Genomic DNA, 14520 nt, shown 5'->3' on the forward strand with positions numbered 1-14520 from the left:
CACAAACACAATTTTTTTCTTAACACCACTACATTTTAATCAAATGCAACCACAAGTGGTGCACAGAACACAAAATAATGCCTCAATACTGTTATGTTGCAGGGTATCAACTTTCCACTGAACCCGTGAACAGTACATAGCAAACTCAATGGAAGATCATTCGCTAAACACAAGCAATTACTGACAACCGTGAGTCAGGATGCAGAACCCCTTAAAACAGAGGTTAAATGGTACAAATAAACTCATTTATCAAAATTAAATCAACCGTCATACTGTTACGAGGCATTTGTTTCGAAGGCCCACCTAATATTCTATGGGACAAGTCACACATTAACCAGGCAAAAGATAAGCTACAGTATATGATAATAGCCACTACCTTAATCATACTGGAGTGTTTTTACATGAAATTACACAGATCATATGCATAAAATTCTCTTATGGTCATTATTTTTTTAAATAATTAAGCAGAAAATTTGATTATGATTGAGTTGTGAAAACACTGTTTGATTTTTTTGGTTTCTTAACCAAAAAGCAGTAATACTACAAGTATAAATTCCACAGCAATTTTTTTTTTTTTTTACAATTTCTACTTTGCCTTTTAGATTCATTTAGGCAGAACTGTGCAACAAGCACCACACATACTGTATGCAAGACCATCTACTGTGTCTCTGTCAACATGCCATGCAAACACATGACAATACATGAAGCAGAGGTGAAGAGCGTTTCTCATCCTTAGAGATGAAACAACAGCAAGAAATGTCCGAAAGCCTCCTAGATCATGTCGATTTCATGAAGTTCATCACTTCAAAACAAAAATGACTTAAAAATTGTTTTCCAGGTTTCTAAATTGGTTGGATATTCCTTAACAGGAAGCAGAAAGGGACTCCTTAACCTTTTACACTTTGCTGCTCCACAGAGTTGTTGGAAACAATATGTAGGAAATTGACCATAACAAGTAGTAAACACACGCTGGAGGGAAGGAGGAGCAAAACACCATGGCAACTCCTAGAAAAAGAGAGGGAAAAAAGTTCATTGTGCATGCTAATTTCCTTATTTTAGTATTTAACACTCCCTTAATCAGCAAAACTCAAAATGAATGTTTTTCACGCTTATTTTATAGCGTTGTGTCTGGCTTTACCTCCGATGTACACCACCTTCTTCCAGGCCTGAGACTCCAGCACTCTGTCATGTGGGTAGAAGTTCTGACTGACCATGAAGAGAATCATGGCCACTGCTAGGATTCTCAGTACTGCCATATTTCCTCCGGTCAGCAGAGAAACACACACCAGGATGGCAGAGGAGTAGATGCATGGTAAGCCACGGTACATGAATGGGATTCCTGCAGAAAACAGCAGCCACTTTATTTAATAATACAGAGAGTTACAAATAGCTGTGCTACTAATATTTAAACCTGCATACATGTGTGTGTGGGTGTGTGTGTGTGTGTGTTTGCTGGGGTTCCTCACCGCTAGAGAAGAAGCAGAGACGAGTATAGACAGACATCACATACAACATGCACAGGATGTTATCCAAAAGACTGGGTGTCCTTAAGATGAGAGATGTTGCTATTCCAAATGTTGTGAAATCAGCAAAATCGTCCAACTTTGCACCTGCAGTACAAAAAAGATAAAAATCACGCACACAAAGATATTATTGACAATGACACTTAAAAACAACACCCATGGTGCAAGACACTGGAGAAAACTGAAAGACTCAAAACATACTTAAAAAGACTAGTTCACCCAATAATAAAAATGTGATGTTTATCTGCTTACCCCCAGGGCATTCAAGATGTAGGTGACTTCAGTAGAATATTAACAAAGATTTTTTACTTTTTTGCAGCCTGTCAGTTATATAATGCAAGTCAATGGGCACACAATCCTATTCACCCTAAATAGAATGTGAGATTAGAATAAGTATGTCCTAAAGCATAGTATGTTGAAATTATGGTTTCATCTGAGGTTGACATTTGAGTGTGTCAGGTTATGATCTGCTGTTTCAGGTAAATTGTTGAAGTGTGGACACTCCAATGACTAAAAATCGTCCACGATTTGGTCCACATTGGTGAAGGATTTGGTCCAGAACTACAAACACAACACGCGTAAAAAAAAAAACCAAAGCAAAAAAAACCTGTAAACGTGGCAGACATGTGCAAAGTGAAATGTAGATGTGTCAAGATGATTGACAGGCAAGTTTACAACGACAGATTCAACAAAAGATTCACTAGTCTCACCTGTTCCTCAGCAGCCCCCTGTGTATTTATACCCCTGTGGTTTAGTCTCCGTTTGTTGGTTTTTGCCTGTACATTCCATTGCATAGCTGTTGTGTGGTTCTGCCTTTGTTTTTTGTTTATTAAATAATCTGCTGCAACGTTCAGGACTTGCCTTATTAGTTGCAGTGTTTTTATCAGGTCGGGACATTTGAGTGTGTCCAAACAAATGGCTGGAATTTCAATCTCGAGGTCAACAATTCGAGCAATGTCAGATATGCTGGAGGTACAAAGCATCAGGATTAAACGGACAATCAGAACATGATCCCCGAATTAGGCTGCTCCATCACAAACAAACTGTTCAATTGACAAAAAAGGGGAAGCAAAACAACACCCATCAGTGAGATCATGCAGAACAACAGGCAACAGTATCCAGCTCAAGAGCACAAGTGACTTGGCATTGTGAGGGCAACGCAAAGGTATTTCAGGCAGCTGAGCGGACGTGACCACCTGCACACAAGCCCCTGGTTTTCCACTACAGAGCTGGAAAGGTTATGTGCTGTGGAAGAGAAAGCCAGCTTGTTTTGCTTTTGTTTGTTTGTTACAAAATAATAAATGCGTGAGAGAAGTGGCTCCGTCTATAATGTTCTTCCACAAGACGCGCACACTTCTGTTAATTGGCCAAAAGAACGTGAAAAATTACGATCCGCAGCTTTAAGATTTACTTTAAAATCTTAAAGCAGGAGAGAGAGAAGTGGGTGTGAAAAGTTTTCAAGCTTGGATTCGAACTCGGGACGCTCATAACACAAGAGCGTTTTCTGTCTGTGCGCTGCCTAATAGGCTATCGGTGCAAAATTCGGGTTTTTGAAATGGATAAATTAACAGATTTTAACCAGAACTATGGTCGTCACCATGCTTTTGTTCTATACTTCGCTTTATTTTGGTTATTTGCACATGTGCAGTTTTTTTAAGACCTGTGTATCTGTGTAATATTATATGTCATTCATTTTATTATTGTTTTATTTATAAGTGCAGCTCCATAAGGGGACTGTAGATGAAAGATGTCTCAAGCTACCAGACTCACCCCTGGCCCCACTCGCTTGTATTGAAGGACTCTCAACACTACTCACCCAATGCAGAACATGCGTTTAGTCGCCTAGCAACTGCTCCATCTGCCAAATCCAGCAGGTAACCGATCAGAACCAGCCAGCACGCGGCATGATGATGGCTGAGAATAACAATGGTGGAAGGGTCGTGAAGAAAGTACAAAACAGTGAGAAAGTTAAACGAAAGAAACTTTTTTTAGCTGTTGTTTGAAATTCCTACTTTTTAGTTTCTGACACAACATTGGCTTTATGAATTATTATTGTTTTATTTTTTGTATGTATTTGGTTTTCTCTGCGAAATCAAAAGCATGAATACATACCCATTGAGACTGCAGAGGATTGAGGCCATGCCCATGAGCATGTTGGCAACAGAAAGAGCGTTGGCAGCATTTTTACGGGCAAACTCCTTTAGATGCACCCAGTTAGCTCGTTCGTTCAGGAGCAGTTTGTTAGCGTCCTGGAAAAAGGCTACAAAAAAGAAACATGAGCAATTACACAACAGCTCCATTTATCAGTGAATGGTTTAGAGAGTTCTCAGTTACGTAAAAATATATTAAGAGAGTATAAAGTGACTGCATTCTACTAAAGTCAACTAGTTAAACTTTAAAATCTCGCTTAATTAACTCTAAAGTGCAAATTTCTCCATAGTCTTAACATGTGATGTTTGTAATTATTCACTCAATCTCTCTGAAATTTATTAACATTTATTTACATTTAATCATTTTGCAGACCCTTTTATTTAAAGCGACTTATAATACTCTATAATACTAATAATCCATAATTGGTAAGGTAATATATACATATGAAATAAATGACCACAAATAACTCTCAATTATTGCATGAAGTCTTACAGCCATGTTTGTCAAAATAAATAAATAAAATTAAATTTATGATTCTCTTTAAAAGATTAGTTTACAGAATAAAAATTTACTCACCCCCATATCTTCCAGTTCATGTCTTAGTTTCTTCTAAAAGAAATTCTTCTAAAAGGTTTTTGTTTGAGGGCAACATTCCAGGATTTTTCTCCATATAGTGGACTTTAAGGGTGAAAGGGTTGAGGGCCCTCATTTCATTACAGCTTTGAAGGGCTATGAAAATCATCTGTCATTTTCTTCAAAATAAAAATGTAAATTCTGGTTGGCACTTTTGCTAATGTCTCTCGTGACCTTTCTAAAATGACAAGATTGTTTCACTAGATAAGATCCTAATTCCTCAGCTGGGATTGTGCAGAGCCCTTCTCTTTCCTCAAAGACCTTATTTTATTTTCAACTGAAGAAAGAAAGACATGAACATTTTGGATGATATTGGGATTAATAAATTACTGTATAAGGATTTTTTTGTTTGTTCTGGACCTACTATTTTAACATGCAGGGCACTATCCGATGCCTTTGCACACAAATATTACATTAAGAAACGTATATGTAAAAGCTATTCTTAATGCATGCTGTACCCTCAATACATAAGATTACATAAGTTCACTCCTACGTACCATGTTTAAAAAACATAGCCTACATAAGATTGTACAAAAAGCAATTTTGAAAAAAGGGTAAAAATAACAAAAACAAAACACAACCATTATTGTAGAAATTAAAAATTTAAATGAAAAAAACAAGCACTGAACAATATATAGTTTCAGCTAGACAGAAACTATGACATTCAAAGGCTAATTAAATATTTAAAAAAAGACATGCTGAAGTAAAAAGACATACACTTACCAACAGAACGAAACTGTTGCTCACTTATTAGATATGATCAAAACAATGTGATTACAATCCCTCAGTACACCAAAACCACAAAGCACTATTACCAAGTGTAGTTACATTTTTAACAAGAATTAAAAGGTTATTTTGGGAGAGAACATTACTGAAGTTTTTTTTTTAAACACATAAGCCTTCCAATATGACAAACTAGAGCTATAGTAAAGTCTTACTTGCAGAAAGAAAGACTGTTCAAACACCACATTTAATTAACTCACTGTCATTTTCCCAACCAGATGCAGCAAACGATTAAAAGTGAGAGCTGGGAATTAGATTTTTGCCTATATACACAACATAGCATTTGTGCTTAAAAAAACTAAATGCACACACATTTGGGCCGCCAGTGTGAACAAGGCCCGAAAAGACACCCAGAAAACCCAAGTGATGGTTAAAGCATCAACACCTTGCAGAGAATTTGGTTCTGCTTTGACAAACATTTGATTGAGAGGTTATTAAAAATGGCTGACATCACCATTTTTACAATGAGATGTCTGTCTTTGTGTAAGAAGTTACACTTACTCACAGCCACGACAACTGGCAATCAAGCAGCGCACTGCAGATTCATATCCTGAAGCAGCATTCTCATAAATCATTCATCAATCAACCGTCTAAATGGGCAGTTTTTACTGTCTCAAACATTGTTACTGCAGTTTTACCCGGAACAGCTATTAAAAAATAAGCAAGAAAGTACATAAGCAAGGAAGACTTGCTAAAATTCAAGTGCTTTTCCTTATGTGTGACCACCAAGACTGTTTTGCCACTGAAACACTGCAGTGATTTTCAATGAAGTCACACAAAGAGGTCTTTGTTTTGGAGAAAATCAGTGGGCATAAAATGTAAATGAACATCAAGTAGTTGAATGTGTGTTTTGCCATAGAACCTCACATAATCATGTGTTTACTGTGCAGTAAGTATTTAAAAGATCTTTATTGGGATAGTAGAGAATGAAATCCCCTATTAGCAGATACACTTTATGGACAAAAGTATTGGAACACCTGACCTAACCTAAATAAATGCACACATACGTACATCCAAACACAGATCTATTTATATGGAGTTGCTCTTCTAGTCAGGAATTCCATAAAATCTTGGAGTGTTTCTGAATTCTTGCCCATTCATCCAGTAGAGCGTTTGAGAGGTCATACACCTAGCTCTCAATGTTCCAGTTTATCCTAAATTTGTTCAGTGGAGTTGGGGTCAGGGATCTTTCCAGAGGCTTGCATGCAGTTGCTTGTGTATGGAAACCCATTCCATAAAGTTTCCACTGCAAAGAGTTTGTGGTGATATTAACACCAGTGGAAGTTTGGATCTCTTCAGCTATTGGTTTTGACTTTATATGGTATACTGCTTCGAGTTGCTGCCGTTTCTGAACTATCACAACTGATCGTAGGGTCTCTAGAAGGGATAGAAGTTCATGAAGTATTGATTTGCTCATTTTTGGGTTTGTTTTTTTTCACTGAATTAAAAAAAAACCCCACCTTCGAATGCAAAACATTACATTAGGTGTTTGTTAGGCAGCAATATCGGCATTTTGCTGCTTCAAAATTCATTGAACGAAAGCATCATTTTGGAGGTGTTGTTGTTTACAGTGAAACTAAAAACATATAACATTTTCTAGATCGATATCCATCACCGTTGCATTCTCGTCTTAGAAAGCCATGTAAAATTAATGTAAGTTCAGTTTTTAAAAAACGTGTCTCACAATGTTCTTTCCCCATCCTACTGCATTTTAAGTTTTTAAATATAAAAAAAAGTAGCCTACTCTTTGTGGTTGGTTTTTGGTCTTTTTTTCAGTTATACAGTGCTGTTTTTCTTTTCTAATTGTTTAAGCAATTTAATTAATTATATATGGTTTACAATCAATATTTTAAACATTATGCACTTTTTAATTGTGATAATTGTGTGTAATATTTTGCTAAATGCGCCCTCTTGTGGCCTGAGGAGAGATGCCTAATTCACATTAAATACATTTATTTTAGTAATTTTGACAGCCCTATGTGTCCCAATACTTTTGTCCATAAAATGTACTATCAAAAAAAAGAAAACAATTTCTTTGCATTTCACCTTTCATTCTTTGGCATGTGCTGCTTGTGAGATAAGCATGCAAGAACACGTGCACATGTGTCATTAAGTGTAAAACCTTTAAGCTCAGTAATACATAAAAAAAAACCTTGCCTATTATTTACAAAGACATCAAAAAGGTTTAATGGTGAAATGTGTAATTACTGTCATTAAACCCTCCCCGTTAACCACTGGTCAGCAGAACAGATAGCTCTACCCCAAACCCACACCATTCATCAAGCCAATGTTGCTATGTCAGGCTGCTCAAACCAACAAAGCCATGTTTTGATAGTGCCATAAAACGGGGACTTAACTAGTCAATGCTTTACTTATAGCTGTCTCTGCATAAGAAACTGGGAGTAAAGTAAAAAATTACACACTCCACCTTCAAGGAAGGGTTCCTACTATTGTGTTTGTAACCTGAACTTGATGTGATTCCAAAGCCAGTTGATTTCAAGCGACTCTTCATCTGAAAGAAAACAGTCAATGAGACACAGCACATGCCTTGAACTTTCTATTCATCAGAGAATCTTAAAAAATATTTAAAGATCTTAAGCACCACAATTGTTTTCAACATCAATAGTAGTAAGAAATATTACTATTATGACACTAAAGACAGTAATGGATGCTGAAAACTCAGCTTCATAGTTAAAATATACTAGGCCTACAAATGCAATATTATCTCAAATTATTGCTTTTTACAGTATTTTCATTAAATAAATGCAGCCTTGATGAGCATAAGAAACTCATTGACCTCAATCTTTTAAACAGTAATATACAGACCTATTATTTAACTTACAGTGTCTGAAGTAAAGTTTTGTTTATACAGTACAGTTCATGTATATCCAAAAAGCCTATTCTGTGTGGGAAAAAATTATTAATGTTTCACAAAATAAAAAATGTTTTGCACAAAATGATGCAAATACACCAGTACTGGACTGTCAGAACTGCACTCAGAACATATAAAATGTGTCATGAAAGTGTGGCAATAAGCTACGAAACTAATGGCATCTTAAGATTTCTACAAATGCAATGCCATGGCACTAGAAATTCTGAATTACTGGTTATGCACCGTTTGCTTGTGCCACTGTGAAATGGTTCACCAATCAGCTTCCGCTTTACAGACCCTTAGATAAGACAGATAGATACTAGTAAACCTCAAATTAGGTTTTACCTAGAGAAAGACTAGAACTTAGAACTTATACAAAGTATAATGAAGGACAATGAAAGAGAAGGACTTCCTTTTTGTTGTGGGAGTGTAAACCTAACCACTAACAGGAATATCAAAGAGCATTGCAACTGTATAGCACAGGTCTAATTCCTCTGCTCCATGTGACAGGAGCCGGGATTGAAAGGATTAACATTTATCTCTTTCTAGAACACTGTACAATACTGGACAAAAGACAAGCATCACTCAAGTTGTGCAACTGAACCTCAGTGTAACCAGGAAAACAGTAAAAACCAAGATCTTATTTGGCAGCTAATCTAAGCAACTATGGGACGAAAACTCCACCATAGTCATAAATATCATAGCCCATATTTTCCAGTTAACAGATTTATGAGCCAAATGCTAAGAAATAACTAGACAGTTATCTATAAAAACTGCCATTCATTTGCAGGTAACTGTGTTTTATTAACTTCTTATATATATTTGACAAATGCCGCTTAATTTATGGCTTTCAGTCAAGACCTGGAGGGCAAAACATGCATAGAACTGCAGGACAAGTCTGTCAATTTTCGGTGGGTTTTACAGCCTCTCAAAAGAATAAAACAAAGAAAAAAATGCCATTTACAATCTATATTAAGCACCCGCTGCAATATTTCTGTCATTAAACAGTGCGACGAAATGCAAAAACAAGGAAAAAGTTCCTTAATATATTTAAAACATTAATATTAGTATTAATATATCAGGCTGGAATATGAACTCAGCGTTTTCTATGGGAAACCATTTAACATGATATTTTGCACATTGTGGCTTCATCTGCCTGCCTGGGCAAAATATAATTCATCAATATGATGTTCACAGAATTTCGTCTTAAAATATCTGCCTTTTTTTCTACGTCACTACTTCATGCAATCTCTGTAAAATAAGCGGTGGTCAGCGGAGCAAAGCTTTGTTTTGCCCTCCAGGTGGGCGTCCCTAGAAAGGTGGGACGTCACATGAGAACTATAAATACACAGAGTTAAAATGAAATCCTGTAACTTTTTCCTCCACATATGAGGAAGTCCACACTTTGTTTCTTCTATGGCTTCTCAAAGTTTTCAGTCTTGTGCCAACCATCCCAAACCTTTTCAAGATTACTGACTGCAAGAACACAGTTAGCGGCACCCTTTAGTAATACAATCCATTTTCTTTGTTGTGAAAAGCAGTATGGCATGGGTCAATCATCTGCATACAGTATTAATCCACTTACCAGATGTGGGAGTCAGGAGGATCATGATGGCCAAAAGATTTCTCAATGTCAAACAGAACTGAAACAAAATCAAACATTACGGTAAGAACAATATAATATCATGTGCAGCAAAAAAACAGGGTGCGATCTGCGCTTTTAAGTCCAGCCTTACAAAAGCACACCACCGTAAACCATATAGTGCTTTTTTTGTTTCATGCCAGATTGTAATATTAAAGACTAACCTTAAAACTTAAGGCAAAACACTACAACCATTTTTAAATGGACTGGGACTATTTTGGGGTTTGGAAAGAAAACATAGAAATTACACATTCAAATGTTTTTACTGCATTCAGTTTTAATATTTGCATCAGCATATTTCAATTACAACAACTGCTATCTTTAAAGGCCATTTTCTGACAGTTGTTTTCTGATGCGTTGAGTCAGCAATATCCACTTCCATACACCAAAATTTCCACATCAGAAAAACATTATGACTTTTTCCAGCCATCTTATAGTATTTTCTGTTTTACAAAATATATGTAAAAATACTTTGATACTTGACAATGCCATATTCACATGTAAAGTTTTTACAAATAAATGAATGAATAAATAAATAATAAATTGCCAATGAACTTTGATTCATAGGGGTAAATTATGTGTTATCTGTTAGTTAAAATTTAATTAAAGCTGGATTACTTCTACTGATTCTACTTGCCTCTGCTTCTATTAATTATCATATAATCACATTTTGGGAGCTTCATTTCTATCACCGGTTTTAATCACATCAGTAGGCTTGTCGTTTTCAGTCAAGACGATCTCTCGACGTTTAACAATATTAAACTCTTATATAATGGCTAATTACAGAGCTCTGTTAAGTCAGTGACAGACTATCAGATGAATCATAAGAAGTGTTTTTGTCTTTAATTCATCTGAGGGAGCGACGAGATCTGTTCACGCTGACCCCTGCCTCAGGATCACATGTCTATTATGTAAGGCTTTGAGTCGCACTTTTAAACCCGTTTTCTCAAAGGTGTTATAACTGCACCTGCCAATGCATTGCTGGGCGCGTCAGTATTAAGATGAAGTAACCCGTATGTATGGGGAAACTCGCGCATTATGGCTGCGCGTGACAAATGTCTGCGCATTAGTTAACAGTTTAAACAACTGCATTTTTTTGCACAAGCTGCAGGTTGTGGTTTAGTGCGCTCACCTGTCGTACAGCATCAACTTTTTTTTTTTTTTTTGCGATTATGGAAACACTGAATGAATACAGTGCTTCTATCTGCGCTTCTTAAAAGACAAAGTATTGTTAAAATAAGTAGCTATTTTAAGGGTACTGAGCAAGAGCCTTTCAATATAACAATACTGTTACTTATGTGAATAAGAATACAAAGTTCATCACACGGTCCCATTAAAATGGGACGCTGTGAAAAAATATATGACGCTGTGAGAATAAACTTACCTTCGATGTCAATCACAGAACGATGAGAAAATTAACGCAGACAAATGACGGCGTTTGGTGGTCAGCTTCGACGACACAGTATTTATAATTCACATTTAGTAGTTACTTTGGGTCCGCAAAAAAAGGACAAAGATAACATTTATTTTACAGACTGCACCTTTCTGTCACAGACAACGCTTTTCAGCGTAATTTCAGCGCGTCTCTTTTTAAAGGCATTGCAGGATTCGCTGGAATATTCCACCGGAAATGACGCCGAATATTTCTAGTTGTTTCTGTAAGCACATCACAATAAAAAAACCAAAAACAAACGCCACGACACGATGGGGCTGTTCAGCATCGTGTGTCTCTTTACTAGGACGGTGCAGAACAGAGGAGTTGAAAAAAGTTGGACACTCTCAGATTCCCAAGTGTGTGCATGTGTCAAATTCACATATAAATGTAGTCATTTTTATTATAATGTATCATTATTCATATGGCAATTATTATCACCGTATGCTGTGCTACATTCTCCTGACCACTGAATAAGTTATGTTGTAACTGCTCAGCATACTGTGGGTTAAATGAAAGTTAAAAAAAAGTTATAAACTTTTTGAAATTATGTAAACAAGACCTATGAACCTGTCTAGTCACAATATATTAATTAATTAATTTAAAGTGTCTTTGTTAGTAGATGTGATGAATTAGCTAATAATTTATAAACACAAGTTCACAACAAACAAAAGCTGAGACAATAAAGGATAATGCAAGTGTTTAATGGTTTTTTGTTTGTTTGTTTTGTTTTGTTTTCATTTTGTCTAACATGGCTTAAATCTAAATCTAAAATTAACAGTTTCAGTCTATCACATCTGCATCCTCATTTTGAGCTTTGGGTTAGGTATGATCTTGTAGAAGTTTTCCAGACATGTGTAGCAGACCCCTCCACCCTGCTTATCGTTAAAGCCCTTTAGGAGATCAGATCTGCAGAATAAGAGTAGATGGCTGTTAATTATTACAAAATTACATATAAAATTAATTTATGTTTTTAGTCATACACTTGAAAAAGGTTTCCAATCAACAGTGCAGGGCTCCCACCAAGGGCTGCATTTTTTGAAAATGTGTATTTTGTAACTGGTATATATGAACATGAATTTTGTGTTTTGACGACTGCAACACATTCCAAAAAAGTTGGTACTGGGGCAAAATAAAAGTGAAAAGGTTGTAGAATATCCACTGTATAGACTAACGGTCGAAGAGATGCACAGCATAAAAGTAAAAAATACCCATTTGGTAAGTAAATGACAGAATTTTTGTCAACCCTTTGAAAAGGCTAATGCTGTGTGTTTCAAGGCACTTCAATGGAACTTTAATATTAGACAATTCTGTTTGTGCTACAATAGTTATGATCATCAAGAGCAGTAACAAAATAAATTCATACTTACAATTCATACTTTTGTTGCAGAAACTTAATGGACATGTAAAGCGGACCATGTAGTCGTCACAGGCCCCATTCTTACACTCAAAGCCCTGTAATGGGTCGTATCTACAAAAAAAAACAAATATATTAACTGGATTTATGAAACAAGCAGTTTTGTGTTCCTGGAGATCTAAAACAAGCAAAGATTGAGCTCCTCATGTCTAATCGTCATCGCATTAAGCATATTCTATTTTAATGGGAGACATTTATATGGAGAATATATGATACCGTACGTTACAAAATTGTTTCCAGGTGGCAGTGCAGGGGTCCCACTAATGGTTGTGACCTCAATGGCGATGGGCTGAGTGCATACTTGTAGTGGGTATTCTGTCAGGAGTAGCGAGAGCGTCTCATAGTCTCCTACTCCACTGGGGTTATCTCGGTCAAACCAGGTTGTCCTACATTCTAATAGAGGAAAACCAACTTCTCAATCAAGGTCAAAATGTCAGACCATTATCACAATTTCTATTACCCAGTATCTAGGTTAAGACTATTTCTTTTAGTTGTATGATCGGTGTTAGTTTCACTCTTCTTCAATCCTTTCTAAAATGTAAGATACTTACAGAGCGAAATTTGTGGCAAAAATATTCAAAGAAATCCAGTGCAAATAAACAGAATCTGCTTTGCAAAGAAAACGTGATTTTTAAACAAACGCAAAGTGAATTGTAAATACAAAGGAGAAAATACAATGGTATGGACATATGTATTGTGTGTAACAACTGTGAGTCTCGTTTGCTTTTTTATTAGGACACTTTTTCCTCGCAAATGCAGATGAGAACTTTCTTTTCCAAAAAAAGCAGATGGCGCTGTCAGTCAATTTACGCTAGTCTCCGAGACCCAAAACACCTCTTTACCTGTTCAGACCAATAGGAATACCTCTTATCCTTTATCTTAGAATATAGAACATACATAGGCCTATATATTGATACAGTTGTTAACATTCAAAACAATGCAGTGGTATAACAATATATTGTGTCACAGTATATTGTATTACTAACACGCAAATGTATTGTAGGCACATCCTTAGTCCGATGTGTTCCTTGGTCAACATGGTTGACTCTGGAACAACATTTGGACCCACCAAGCCAACGCCAACCGACTAACGGCGATGAGAGCCTAACTGTGTTGTTGCCTTCCGTTGGCAGCTTCGGACAAAAAAACTTTGCACTCAAACATAATGTACAGACTAAAGCCAACAGTAGACTAAACACATGCGTTCTGCGCATACGTGAGATGAGTTAGCCATCTATATCAACACCTATGAGGCAACACATACTGAACTGAGGAGAACTTATAAAGGGTAACTAATGAGAGTAATTAACGAGAAACACCTGAATCAAATCAACAAGAGACAGATATTAGGGCACACAGAGCACATGGGACAATTGCAGCTTTACTACAAATATCATGACATGTTTAGATTGTTTTGGTACATTTATGTAGCTGAATCACAATAAAGCTCACCTGAACTTAAACTAGTTTGGTCTTTTTGTATGATTAGTTTAGCCTCCTCCTTTCAGCAGGTTGTCTTTGTGTAGTTTTATATGTTTTTACTGAAGAGGTAGCCTACAAAATTTCTCTCCACTCTACATATAAAACAGAATGACAATAAATCTTACTTGAACTAATGTAAAAAAGAAATCTACATGTACACATTTGTGAGAAATTCAAGCCAAGTATCCTCATGAAAAGGGAAATGAGACTCACATATAGAGTTTTGTATTTGCAAATCACTTTGCGTTTAAAAATCTAAATCTCTTTGCAAAGCAAATTGTGTTTTTTGTGAAACACTGGATTTGTTTGTATAATTTTGACAAAAATTTTGCTCCAAATGATATGACTACTTTTTTAATGATCTTGCACATAACTAATAGGGCTGGCCAGGCTCAGCTCAAAGGAGCACGCATGCATACACGCACATGTAATCAAGTAGACCGGGCAACACATACTGAACTGAGGAGAACTTATAAAGGGTAACTAAGGAGCAAAGCGGGGCCAGCCCACAACATGCAGGAGCGACCATAAGGTGCCAGCGCTGGCGGGGTAAGGGGACTGAGTTAGTGCCGGAGGTTGAGAGGT

The 14520-nt window shown here is 36.4% G+C and overlaps 1 protein-coding gene across 5 annotated transcripts; it reads right to left on the reverse strand.

Moving 5' to 3' along the window:
* Positions 1 to 11: 11 nt before the first annotated feature.
* tmem269 (transmembrane protein 269) lies at positions 12 to 11240 on the reverse strand. Of its 5 annotated transcripts, none has more exons than XM_043223970.1 (8): positions 10989 to 11240; positions 9548 to 9605; positions 7554 to 7602; positions 3636 to 3783; positions 3340 to 3437; positions 1467 to 1610; positions 1139 to 1339; positions 12 to 1005 (listed from the first exon to the last, which is right to left on the reverse strand). In XM_043223970.1, the coding sequence occupies exons 3-8, from the start codon at positions 7600 to 7602 to the stop codon at positions 896 to 898; spliced, it is 750 nt and encodes a 249-aa protein (XP_043079905.1). In that variant the 5' UTR covers positions 9548 to 9605; positions 10989 to 11240; the 3' UTR covers positions 12 to 895. The 5 variants fall into 5 exon arrangements, with proteins under 5 accessions (XP_043079905.1, XP_043079904.1, XP_043079908.1 ...); XM_043223969.1 differs by having other exon boundaries at positions 7539 to 7602; XM_043223973.1 differs by having other exon boundaries at positions 7519 to 7602; positions 10989 to 11238.
* Positions 11241 to 14520: the final 3280 nt, after the last annotated feature.

This window comes from Puntigrus tetrazona, chromosome 23, assembly GCF_018831695.1.
Source record: "Puntigrus tetrazona isolate hp1 chromosome 23, ASM1883169v1, whole genome shotgun sequence".
Classification (NCBI taxonomy): domain Eukaryota; kingdom Metazoa; phylum Chordata; class Actinopteri; order Cypriniformes; family Cyprinidae; genus Puntigrus; species Puntigrus tetrazona.

What these genes read in the sequence shown, in the direction of transcription:
- tmem269 (XM_043223969.1), bottom strand. Translation starts at nt 7,602, where the DNA reads ATGAAGAGTCGCTTGAAATCAACTGGCTTTGGAATCACATCAAGTTCA. An exon ending in TTCAGGTTACAAACACAATA is followed by an intron (nt 3,784 to 7,538) that starts GTAGGAACCCTT and finishes TCTTTTTTGTAG; the next exon opens with CCTTTTTCCAGGACGCTAAC. An exon ending in GAAGGTGGTGTACATCGGAG is followed by an intron (nt 1,006 to 1,138) that starts GTAAAGCCAGAC and finishes CTCTTTTTCTAG; the next exon opens with GAGTTGCCATGGTGTTTTGC.